This window comes from Trachemys scripta, chromosome 1, assembly GCF_013100865.1.
Source record: "Trachemys scripta elegans isolate TJP31775 chromosome 1, CAS_Tse_1.0, whole genome shotgun sequence".
In the NCBI taxonomy this organism is placed as follows: domain Eukaryota; kingdom Metazoa; phylum Chordata; order Testudines; family Emydidae; genus Trachemys; species Trachemys scripta.
In genome coordinates this window covers 115,035,960-115,048,395 of record NC_048298.1, presented here as the reverse complement: position 1 = coordinate 115,048,395, position 12,436 = coordinate 115,035,960, and the positions used below count along the sequence as shown (strand labels likewise).

Sequence of the window (12,436 nt, the reverse complement as noted above, 5' to 3'; positions counted from 1 at the left end):
CTAAAAAAAAAAAAAAAAAAAAAATCTGTTATCTTCAAAGAAGGAGATCAGGTTGGTCTGGCACGATCTACCTTTTGTAAAACCATGTTGTATTTTATCCCAGTTCCCGTTAACCTCTCTATGTCCTTAACTACTTTCTCTTTCAAAATTTGTTCCAAGACCTTGCACACAACGGATGTCAAACTAAAAGGCCCGTAGTTTCCCAGAACACACACCCCCTTTCTTAAAAATAGGAACTATATTAGCAATTCTTTAGTCATAGGGTACAACCCCCGAGTTTACTGACTCATTAAACATCCTTGCAAATAGATTTGCAATTTCATGTGCCAGTTCCTTTAATATTTTTGGATGGAGATTATCCAGGGCCCCCAATTTAGTCCCATTAAGCTATCGGAGTTTGACTTCCACCTTGGATGCGGTAATTTCTACCTCCATATCCTCATTGTCACCAGTCACCCTGCCATTACTCCTAAATTCTTCATTAGCCTCATTAAAAACTGAGGCAAAGTATTTATTTAGATGTTGTGCTATGCCTAGATTATCTTTAATCTCCACCCCATCCTCAGTGCCTCTTCTTTCCTTGTTTTCTTCTTATTTACATGATTCTAGAACCTTTCACTATTGGTTTTAATTCCCTTTGCGAGGTCCAACTGTGCTTGGCTTTGGCAGTTCTCACTTTAATCTCTACACTTTGACCTCCAAGAGGTAGCCTTCCTTGCTGATCCACCCCATCTTCCATTCCTTGTATGCTTTCTCTTAATCACCTGTTTGAGATGCTTGCTCATCCAGCTTGTTCTGCAACCCTTCCCTATGAATTTTTTTCCCCTTGTTTGTGATGGAGGCTTCAGATAGTTTCTGAAACTTTGACTTAAAGTAATTCCAAGCCTCCTCCACATTCAGATCCTTGAACTCTTCAGTCCAGTCCCCTTTCCTAACTAATTGCCTTAATTTTTTAAAGTTAGCCCTTTTGAAATCAAGGATCCTAGCTGCAGACCTATTTTTGTTTATCCTTCTATTTAGTTTAAACTGAATTAGTGCATGATCACTTGAACCCAGCTTGTCCTCTACAACCAGTTCTTCTACAAGGTCCTCATCACTCACCAGTACCAAATCTAAAATGGCAGTTTGGTGAAGAAATCTGTCAGCTATCACATCCAGGAAAATGAGGGCCTTACTATTATTAGTAGCACTTGTCCTCCAAACTATATCTGAGAAATTATAGTCTCCATAATCACACAATTCCCAGTAGTATTTATTTAATTAAAAAGCACATTCCAAAATGAGAACTGCTTAAAGAAGAAAGCAAATGAGAGAAAAAATTACATTTAAGGACCTGATCCTTTATTTCTTGCAGTGAATAAAATTGGATTATTTTCTTTTAAATAACAAATTGGATTTTTTAAATACATGGTGGTGGTGTTTTTTTAAATAACCCTATTTATAATTAAATTGGAAACTGAAACTTAGGTTAAGGCTTAAACTTATTAAAATCATTTAAATGAAATACAGAAAATAATATGAAGTACATATTTGCTGCCAAGTTTTAAAGAAAGTCAAACCACTAAACTGGTAGAAGTCACTGGCTAGGCACCTGGAACCAGAGTTTACTGAAGTGCTGAGACAGCTTTTGACATGAGTAGTCTCTTCTGTAAGTGCAGAGAGAGATTATTTTCTTCATTTATTCAACTAATTCAGTTCAATGATCAGTTCATTCAAAGTTAAGAAACCAGTTGGGAGTTAGAAAAGCAGGAAAGCTTGTTTTCCTCCTCCAATATATGAAATAAAAATGAGGTATGAAAGAATGAGATGTACTACTTCTAAAATCTGGAAGGACATGGTGACCAGAAAAAAAATCAGTTAAATTCACTCTCTACAGATAATACTTCCTTTGTTTAATAAATCTGTTAGTTTTCAATGCAAAACATATTTTGGTAAACTGACTTTTCTCTCTTATGTATTCATCAGCACACTTAAGGTACTTTTATTTAACTAATAAATGAATTTGAAAATGCTTGCTTTTGTGCATTTGTAATTGAATTCCAATTTCTATCCAACTGCAATGTGACACAAATCATGAGTAAAAAAAAATTAACCATCTAGTAATTAAGAAATGTGTCATTCGCTATCTTTTAACATAATAAGCAATGTAAAAATTAAGAATCTGAATAAATGTAAGTTAAGCTATATAATTGTATAAATGAATATGCATAGCTATCATGTATCCTCCGGGTTAGCAAAACCAGCACCAAATTTAGTGTAAAGGCTATATTTAGTTGCCAATTAACATGTTTTAGTGGTTACCAACCAATGAGAATCAACCTTTTTTTGGGAAAATATCTGAAAAGTACAAATGCAAAACCATTAAAATGAGTTAAACCAAGGTTTCCTGCTTGCCGATTTAAATTATGATTAAAAAATCAGCAATTTAAATTGCTTTGATTTAAAACAATCCATCCTTATTTCTTGAGCATCCAACTCCTACAAATTTCAGTGGGAGTTTTGGCCTTGGAAAGAACATACGATCGAACCCTAATGACCTGATTTACTGTTGCCCTGCACCTTGTGTAGCCAGTTATAACAATGCAAAGCGAATGCAAAATACTTGCAAATCAGAATGGTAACTTTTAGGCCCGTTTTGCCCTGAGGTAAAGGGCAGTAGTGAATCAGACTCAACATGCGCACTAAAAACAAAGGCTCTGGTATTCTTCTGGTAGACAAGGACAACTCCTTTTTGTCCCGCAAGTCATGCTTACACTCCCACCGGAGCTAGTCAACAAGAACTTGCTGGCTCTACCAGCCACCAACAACAATGCTAAGAGAATCAAAATGTTCTCTGACTGTGCATGAGACTGCAGGCTGGTAAGAGGCAGACATACACTGGTCTGAAGCCGGATTCAGCCTTAGTAACTTCTACAGGCAACTTAATTGATTACTGAACTGTAAATGCCACTGGTGCATGGAGACACAAGGAGCCTGACTTTCTGGATTGAGTAGAGCTGCCAGTGCAGTTGGCTATAGTATAATAAATTTATTGGAATTAGGGTGTTAGGAAAAATGAAGCTGATAAATTATACCAGCAACAATCTGTCATAGGATCTGAATGGATTAGTTACTGCAGCTGGACCCAGTCCAACCATTAGAAGGATATTTACAGGGTTAGGCTGTTTGTATGTGTTGAAAGGTAGCGTTTAATGTGTTAAAGGCAGTGGTTATTTTCAAAGGTAGTGGGTTGGTATGGATGCTTTCTTTGTCTGGATGCAGAATCCTTGACAGCTAGATGTGGTTCTTGGATGGACATCTAGCCACCTGTCTGAAGAGTGAGTGTGAAATATGGATCAAGAGACCCGGAGGTTGACCTCAGCTGGGAAAGGGTGGTTACAAAGCAGGACAAACCAAGACGAACAGGCAAACAGCAGCTTCTGGCTAAGTGGGGGCTAGAATTGTGTGCTTTATCTTGAATTTGGAGGGCAGAATGGTCTCTGTGATGCTTGTAGTTATTTTGCCACCTTTGTTCAAGGTGAAGAGGAACTGTGTCCATATTTTTAATAGGCTGTATAGGCTTTAATAATACCGTAGTAGCTAAATGTCTCCAAAGCGATTACAGGTTTATCCTCACAACACCTGTGAGGTAGGGAAGTATTATTAGGCCCACGGTTGGGGGTGGGGGTTGCCTATGAGTCTTCACACTGGAGAAGACAGAAACAAAAGCCATATCTTCTGAGTTCCAACTGAACATCTTAATCACAAGACCATCTTCTCTCACACTAGAACACATCTAGCCTTCTCCTCTGGGGCTGTGGAGGCTTCCCAGGCAGAACTAGTGTGGTTTCACCGCACATGGGAAGTTGAGGGCTGTGCAGTGGCTGTATCTCATCTGCACAAAGCCATGCTCTATGCATATTCTCTCCCTGAACAACAGCGCACAGGCACTGCTTGCTCGAATCTTGTCTACACTGCTGCTCCAGCATGTTTTAAAACTGGTGTAGTTGGTTTGAATTTAGAGGGAGAATTTCCTCAGTTTTGATGAAGCCTGAGTTACATCCTCTTGGTGCATCTCACGGTGTTTACAAGGGTAGCTTTAAATTATGTCCAGTTAGCTCCTATCTTGAAGGAGAAGAGGAGCTGAAGCCCCTTTTCTGCAGCAAAGGGTATTGGAGATAGAGACATACTGCACGGAAAACTTCGTCAGATGCCCAAAGTGGGTATTCACCCACAAAAGCTTATGCTCCAATACATCTGTTAGTCTATAAAGTGCCACAGGACTCTTTGTCGCTTCTTTCTTCTGTCTCCTGAATTCCCGTTTCAGTTACCAAACACGGTTAAGCATGTATCATGATGAATATGATTGCTGCAGGTAAATACACCAGTTGCATCTTTGTATGTGCACGGGGTCCGAGTTACAGTTGTGGGGAGAATCTTTACTTTGACACATGGCTTTATTGATGGAAGGTGCTCAGATACTATGGTGATGGGCAGCCGCATAAACCCCATGATAGATATTTAAGAGTTTTAAGTTAAGTTATGCTAGTTTTTACATGTGCTACTTGTTAATTATATGAATCTCCTTTATACTTAAATTATTAAATTTATGCTAATACATACTATAAAGTCCACAAGGTGATGCAAATAGAAATCAGTGTCTACAATTATTTAAATACTGAGCGTAACACTGTGCCAACATTTTACTTCTCACATATCAAAGAAAGACAGAAATCTTATACACTTTAGTAAATTTAACAACTAACCATTGAGAATTGCAGAAGTGAAAATGGTATCAGTCACTGTCCTCTGAAAAACAGTTACAAGTGTTCTACCAGTTTATGCAAATTAAAAGTGTGGCATTTCTTCCAGGCAAAGTCCCATTAAAAAACACCAAGAACAAAGTAAATGCAGAGTAATGCACATTGGAAAACATAATCCCAACTATACATATAAAATGATGGGATCTAAATTAGCTGTTACCACTCAAGAAAGAGATCTTGGAGTCGTTGTGGAACAATTTCAAACTCAATGAGAAATTGTTGATTTTTATATAATAATAAATAAATAATAATAAAATCAACCTCTAGAAGTGCTATGGCACAGCAAAAGCCTATTTTTGGAGGACCACAGTAACATACTAGCCTTCAGAAGAGATAGGGGAGGGAAATTAACTCACATAGCAATGGAGCTGGTAAAACAACACTTTGAAAGCTTAAATCCGACTTGATTTCCTATTCTTCACACATCTAGAATGAGACAGAGCCAGGATTGACCAAGGATCACACTTTGACAAGCCCTGATATTTCTGTGCACAAGCATGCATGTGCTAAGGCCATGACCCTGCAGACGCTGCTATCAAAGGAAGGAGATTTTCAAAGACACAATGGTGCCCAGCTCCTATAGACTTTGAAACATCCAACCATCCTTTGTGCCTCTGAAAACTTCCCCCAGTCAATGGGATTAACCCATAGAAATAAGCAGCATGTCCAAGAATGAGTGTTTCCTAGCTCAGACTCTAACATTGCTTACAGCACAGACTTAAACCCTGAAGATTGGAAGGGCTCCAAGTCCTCAATTTTTTTTTTTTTTTTAATTTACTATAACAACTCTGGACAATCTTGTTATCCACATCCCACTATGAACCTCATTAAATTCTTCTGTACGCCTTGGTCAGGTCCCCTCTGTTTCCCCTCCTCTGTGAGGTAAACAGTCAGCATCCTTTCAGTCTCTCTTCATATGGAAGTATTTGCATGCTTCTGATCACTCCCACTGCCAATCTCAGAACCTCCTCAATTTCTACTAGACCCCTTTTCAGATAGGGTGGCCACCACAGAACACACAGTATCCCCAGAGAAGCTGAACCACTGGTTTATATAATGGTATTATCACATTTTTAGTATTATTCTTGAGCCCATTCTTTAAATTGTTTGCTTTTTTTGATCCCATAGACCATCATCTCCCCTGTGCCATTCTGGCCCTCACATCCTCTCTGAGTTTTTTGTTTCCCTCCTCCTTTTCCACATACCTCGGAGTGGGGTAGATGGGTGTGTAATGTTCCTTGGTGCCAGCGGTGGTCAGGATGGGATGAGGAGAAGACAACCATCTGGGAGGGAGTAGACTCTGCTGCTGCCAGATCAGAGGAGGAGGCAGTAGCTCGGCTGCCCCATGCCAGGGGGAGGCAGGAAATTCAGGGTTTAAATCCCTTCTCATTGCTGCCTGTCTGGCAGAGGCTCTGGAAATGAGTCGGGAAGGCACTGTCCCCTGGTATAGCTTCGGAATACTGACTGGAATACTGTCTCGCTATGGGTTTTAAGGAGTTAATTAAATGATTCAACTCATAAAAAGCAATTGGGTGTCAACAAAATGACTATGCCTCTGGGGCATTACAAGAATTCTTACAAAGACTTCACGTTTCAGAAGACATATCTATTCAGTATCTTTAGGTAGCTTTCTAAAGAAACCACCTACCTACATTACAGGGTTGATTTAACTACTACTGTTTGTAAAGCTCTTCAAAGTTCCTCAGGATGGAAGTATTACTGATGGCTTTGTACAGCAGTTCTCCAACTTGTTCAGTCCATCAGCATCTTCCACACAGAAGTCTCTGTCTTTTGTGCTCATCTTAAGGACAACCATGAGCAAGACCATCAGCAGTGTGAACACAACAGAACCTCTGCCCAAGCAAACACCAATCTGTATTATTGTGTGCAAGACGAGGGCTCAGAAAAAGAAACCTTGGACCTCTAGCTCCTCATCTGAGAGTCTTGTTTTCAGGCTCCAGGATGAATAGCATACCGTGTACTACTGCACTCTGCTAGCTGATTGTGGAGCAGGGCTGCACTCTGGAAGGCTGCCCATCTTCCCAGCTGCAGAATGAGTGTAGTAATCACAGCTGCTACAAGGAACTGAAGTGAAATAGTATTAAGAGCAATTCCCCAAAATTAGATAATGTGAAAGCGTTCAGATTCTGGCTCACAGAAAGGGTAAATGCAAGTGCTAGCACTGTTTGGGGAGGTAAGGGAGACCCTGAGGACTGGGTCTGCTGGGTCTGAACAAGAGAAAACAAAGGGACTGGTCCTGCGCTGCTAAACTCTCATGGACTTAGTGACCTTGAGGAGGCATAGTAGAGTCTGCTGCTGATCCTGCAAGATTCTACGTCTGTCCCGGCTCGTTGTCTCCTCCTCCTCCTCCCACCCTGACCACTTCTGGCACCAAGAAGCACCAACAAAAAAATCAATATTCTAGTCTTACAATCAGCATGAGCATTGTTGTTAAATTCATGAAACACTCAGGTAGGTAAGTTGTACTAGTTAAGTACAACTTACACATAGTTAAGTACTCATACTATATAGTTCTTTTCATCTATCTATATATATATATATATATATACACACACACACTAAAAATGTAACTTGGGCATGAACGGTGAACTTCAAAAGGGAAGGTAAGTAAATGAATAACTCTGGTCCGTAAAACAATAATAACCTATGTGCCAAAATGGGTGTATCATGGAAGACAGATGGGTTAAAGCTTTTGATTACTTTTAACAACAGTTTTAATTGGAACTTCATGTTATTTTATTTGGCTCTTATGGTTTGCACAAGAGAAGGAATCGCTGGACCTTTAGACAAGCAAACAACTGGATTTTCACTGTCAGTAACATATGGTAATATTTGCTAGACTCCTGATGGACCAGAGTTAATCTCACCTCTAGTATAATAAAGGTTTATGATGACAGGTGCTCTGTTTTATGAGGTAATAATCTGGTTCCTTAACGTATAAGCTATGAGCCAACGGAACCATTTCTAAGGAAAGTGGGGCCAGGCATTCCTGTAGTTGTGAGGTAAGGATATCAAGTTACCAGAATGGGTGACTGTATGATAAGTTATGGCCATATACTCCCTCAACATGTGCTCAAGCTGTCATGGGAGTTTATGCTTTCAGTGCTGAGGCCAGGAGTTCAATCTCCACATTACAGACACCAGGGCTCTCAGTCAGTAGCTACACTTTGTTAGACTAGTACTCTGGACAGGACTTGAACTTCTCTGGCTCTCAAAGCCTTTGACTAGCTTGTCCAACAAGGTGGAAGATATAACTCATTTGGTATAGTGACTATGATCGTGTCATCCCTGCTGGTTGGGGCTAGCAAGAATAAAGTCCACTATTTTCTCACAGCAAACAGACCTCACAATTTTTTTTGCTAAAAGTCCTGGTTTCAATGCCTACTATTGACCACAGTGTTTTTATTTATGTAGCCACAGTTATTTACAGATACAAATAAAATGACATGTTAGTATGGGAGCAACTATGCTAATACATATGCTGAATCTTTAGCCTGCCTAGTGTGGATGCATTGTTTCAAAAGGCCTGAATAGACTGTCAAGGCTGAGTGCTCATGCCATTAATAAAATGTGATGTGTCTCTTCTCCTGACAATCCTGACCCCTGAGTATTTACTGATCACTGTACTCCTAAGGAGAAATTCATTCCTGGTGTAACTGCAGGGGAATAATTCCATTGAGTTATACCAGGGATGAATATGGCCCATTGAAAAATATAAGCTGCGTGCAAGCTAACCTCTTTTTTGGTTCCTTCTGTTTCTCCTGTGACTCTATAACACTGATTTGGGCAGTCAGCCCCAGTGCCAAGGAAATCAGACCGCCCACATCCTCACAAGATGATGCAAGTGCTAGGCCTGTCAGCTGAAATCAGTTGCCACAGAGGGACAAGGGAGAACTAGAGAAACCAGAGGTAAATTCAGTTCTTACACATAATATTTCTGTAAAGAGGGCTCAGAGACAGGAAGGGAACTGGAAAAGGGTTGAGGGAGAATGTGTCTTTATTGAAGTAGCAGGGATTTAAAGCAGGAAATAGGGAAGAGGGGAAACCTCAAGGGACAGGGAAGTGTAATGATATATTACTGACAGATACCTTCATAATTTTATTTGTATTACAGTTATGCCTAGAGGCCCAAACTGTGATTGGGATCCCATTGTGATGAGTGCTATGACTGTACAAACACACAGTGACAGTCCCTGTCCTCAAGACTTTACAGTCTAAATAGATAAAACAAATGAAGGACAAAAGGGAAAACAAAAGGCACAGAGAAGTGAATTGACTTGCCTAAAGTTACACAGCAGGCCAGTGGCAGAGTGTACAACCCAGATCTCCTGTCTCCTAGATCAGAGTACCATTATATCATTCCCAATATATCACTCCCCTATGTTTCTTCAGTCCAGCAGAGTGATCCTTTTGCTTAGAAATAGTGTAATTTCATTGTCAAGCTCACTGTTGTCGTGATCAGTCACAGCGCTATGGATCATATTTTACTTCCTTTTTTTTTGTACGTGCATGGTTAGTACTGCTGTAAGGTGCTGGATAACAGTCCTGGAGATTGAAGTCCACTGCTCTGGTCAGTCATGCAACCGGTACAGCAAAAACACTATATGGTGGATAGAAAGATGGCTAGATCGTCGGGCTCAACAGGTAGTGACCAATGGCTGCAGTTGGCAGCCGGTATCAAGCAGAGTGCCCCAAGGTCAGTCCTGGGGCCAGTTTTGTTCAGTATCTTCATTAATGATCTGGAGGATGGCGTGGACTGCACCCTCAGCAAGTTTGCAGATGACACTATACTGGGAGGAGTGGTAGATACGCTGGAGGATAGGGATAGGATACAGAGGGACCTAGACAAATTAGAGGATTGGGCCAAAAGAAATCTGATGAGGTTCAACAAGGACAAGTGCAGAGTCCTGCACTTAGGACAGAAGAATCCCATGCACAGCTACAGACTAGGGACCGAATGGCTAGGAAACAGTTCTGCAGAAAGGGACCTAGGGGTTACAGTGGACGAGAAGCTGGATATGAGTCAACAGTGTGCCCTTGTTGCCAAGAAGGCTAATAGCATTTTGGGCTGTATAAGTAGGGGCATTGCCAGCAGATCGAGGGACGTGATCATTCCCCTCTATTTGACATTGGTGAGGCCTCATCTGGAGTACTGTGTCCAGTTTTGGGCCCCACACTACAAGAAGGATGTGGAAAAATTGGAAAGAGTCCAGCGGAGGGCAACAAATATGATTAGGGGCCTGGAGCACATGACTTATGAGGAGAGGCTGAGGGAACTGTGATTGTTTAGTCTGCAGAAGAGAAGAATGAGGGGGGATTTGATAGCTGCTTTCAACTACCTGAAAGGGGGTTCCAAAGAGGATGGATCTAGACTGTTCTCAGTGGTACCAGATGACAGAACAAGGACTAGTTGTCTCAAGTTGCAGTGGGGGAGGTCCAGGTTGGATATTAGGAAAAACTATTTCACTAGGAGGGTGATGAAACACTGGAATGGGTTACCTAGGGAGGGGTGGAACCTCCTTCCTTAGAGGTTTTTAAGCCCCAGCTTGACAAAGCCCTGGCTGGGATGATTTAGTTGGGGATTGGTCCTGCTTTGAGCAGGGGGTTGAACTAGATGACCTCCTGAGGTCCCTTCCATCCCTGATATTCTATTCTATGAACAGCGGCAATGCAAGATTGTAACCTGCTCCCCAGGGCCTACGCCCCTAACTCACAGCATGCTGAACCGGAGAAGCCACGAAGTGGGCTACTAGGAGCATTTTCAGAACTTCTCCCATCACTGGTCTAATCCTGTCTCAGCTGCACTGATGCTAGCAGTTGTGGGAATCCTCATGTACATGGAGCACAGATGAGGTGGGGTGGTGATAAAACACTTCTCTACTAGTGTTCCCATTACTGACAGCATCTGTGCAGCTGCACCATTGCTAAGGCAACAGCAAGAAAATTTCAGAAAATGTTCAAGGTAGACAAGATCCAAGGATGAGAAAAGGGCAACACGACAATCGGCAGGGGAGAGCAGCATGAGTGAAGTCTACTGTTGTTTCCCCTTCCTCCCCTGGGTGGAATAAGCTCTCATCTCATCTAGCAGAATCATTTAAGTGGAGCAACTATGTACAAGCCGAAGTGCAAATTCAGGACAAACAGTGGTCAGTTCAAAGCCAGCTTTGTACAGAACCTTCTTCAAGACCCCAGACCTTCACATGGTGCAGCTGTTCCAGGCACTGTAAAGTTACCAGTGGAGAAGTTAAAAAAGCAGGAACAGCACTAAGTCCTTTTGGAAGAACAAGGCGTCTCTCCCCACATCCCAGGGGATAGCACGCACACAAAGACTGTATAACTTAAAGGAAGTAGAGACCAAACTGCGACTATAAAAGACTGGTTTCAAAAAAAATGCAACATCTCACATTAAATTTTAACCCGTGAAAACGTTACATTTTCCATTTACACTAAAGCACGCTACATTCTGCTGCCTGTTACCCAGATTCAGGTCTAGCATGACTGCACAGCTAAGAGCTATAATAAACTCCCGGGCACTTTAAATCCATGTCGCCTGTCAGCAGACTATACCCTTCGCAGATTTTTTTTCCCCTTCTGTTTTTTTAACCCCTTAAGAGACCCATGTTAGAAATTAACCCGCGCCGGTAACAAATAATTCTCCCATGCAATGTTAGATTGAAAGGTTTTTCCTCCTCCTCTCCCCACCCCGTATTATTTTTCTCAAATGCCGCCTGCAATTCAACCATTAAAAAAGGAGACGAGAGAGTCACGCACATCCTGCCTCTGAATCAGACACAACCAACTAGCGAGGACAGAGCCTCCCTTGCAAGGCACCAAAGCCAAATCAGAGCAACAATAAATGAAATGCTGTTTTATTGCCACTGTGCATCCCACAATGGACGGGCACCCATGCTGCAGCACAATTGACTCCAATTACCTTCATCGTGCTAGTACAAGAGCAGTAATTGCCAGATGAGGCAGGAAGAGCTTTCTCCGCGGCCCCGCTCCCTTCGGCCAGCGAGCAGGATGAAGCGCCTACGGACTATCTGTCTCTCCCTCTGCAACGCCTCCCTGCTGGGACACGTTGCAGCTGTGAGAAGGAACTGATATTCTCCCTGCTCCTGCTGCTGCTGCTTGGGGGTTCCGATTGCATCAGCGCGCGGCAACGCCACTTTCCCCTGGTCGTCGCCAGGGGGAGCAGCCGCGGGACATCACCCAGTGCTTGCTGCAGCCAGATCTCCCTTCCCAAAGAAGCAGCATCCCCACAATGCAGTGGTTCCCAAACTGGGGTTCGCGAAATGTTACAGGGGGTTCTTGGGGAAAAATTCCCTAATGGCGGACAGAGCTGTCCTTAGGGAGCAGGGGACCAGCAGCCCGGAGCCCCAGGACTGCCAAGAGCTAAGCAGATCAAAGCAAGCACATCTATCACACTGAGGAGATTTAAACTTCAAGACTCCTTATAAGAAATAGAAAGGGAGGTGGATATTTTTTTGCTGTTTTTAAAATTAAATAGGCAGCTAGTATTGTTTTTAAAAGTATTCTGAAGAACAAGTTTAAGTTTTGTTATAACGTGTGTTGTTTGTTTGCTTGAACTGCTCAAGACCTGAATGCTTGTA

The 12,436-nt window shown here is 42.0% G+C and overlaps 1 protein-coding gene across 1 annotated transcript in view; it reads right to left on the bottom strand.

The window, feature by feature from the left end:
• Positions 1–12,028, bottom strand: part of BCAT1 (branched chain amino acid transaminase 1) — a 95,124-nt gene extending 83,096 nt beyond the window's left edge. Inside the window, exon 1 of the mRNA XM_034782352.1 lies at positions 11,758–12,028. Within this exon, the coding sequence (XP_034638243.1) occupies positions 11,758–11,763 (6 nt within the window). The 5' untranslated portion in view covers positions 11,764–12,028. The remainder of the gene's footprint in view (positions 1–11,757) is intronic.
• Positions 12,029–12,436: the final 408 nt, after the last annotated feature.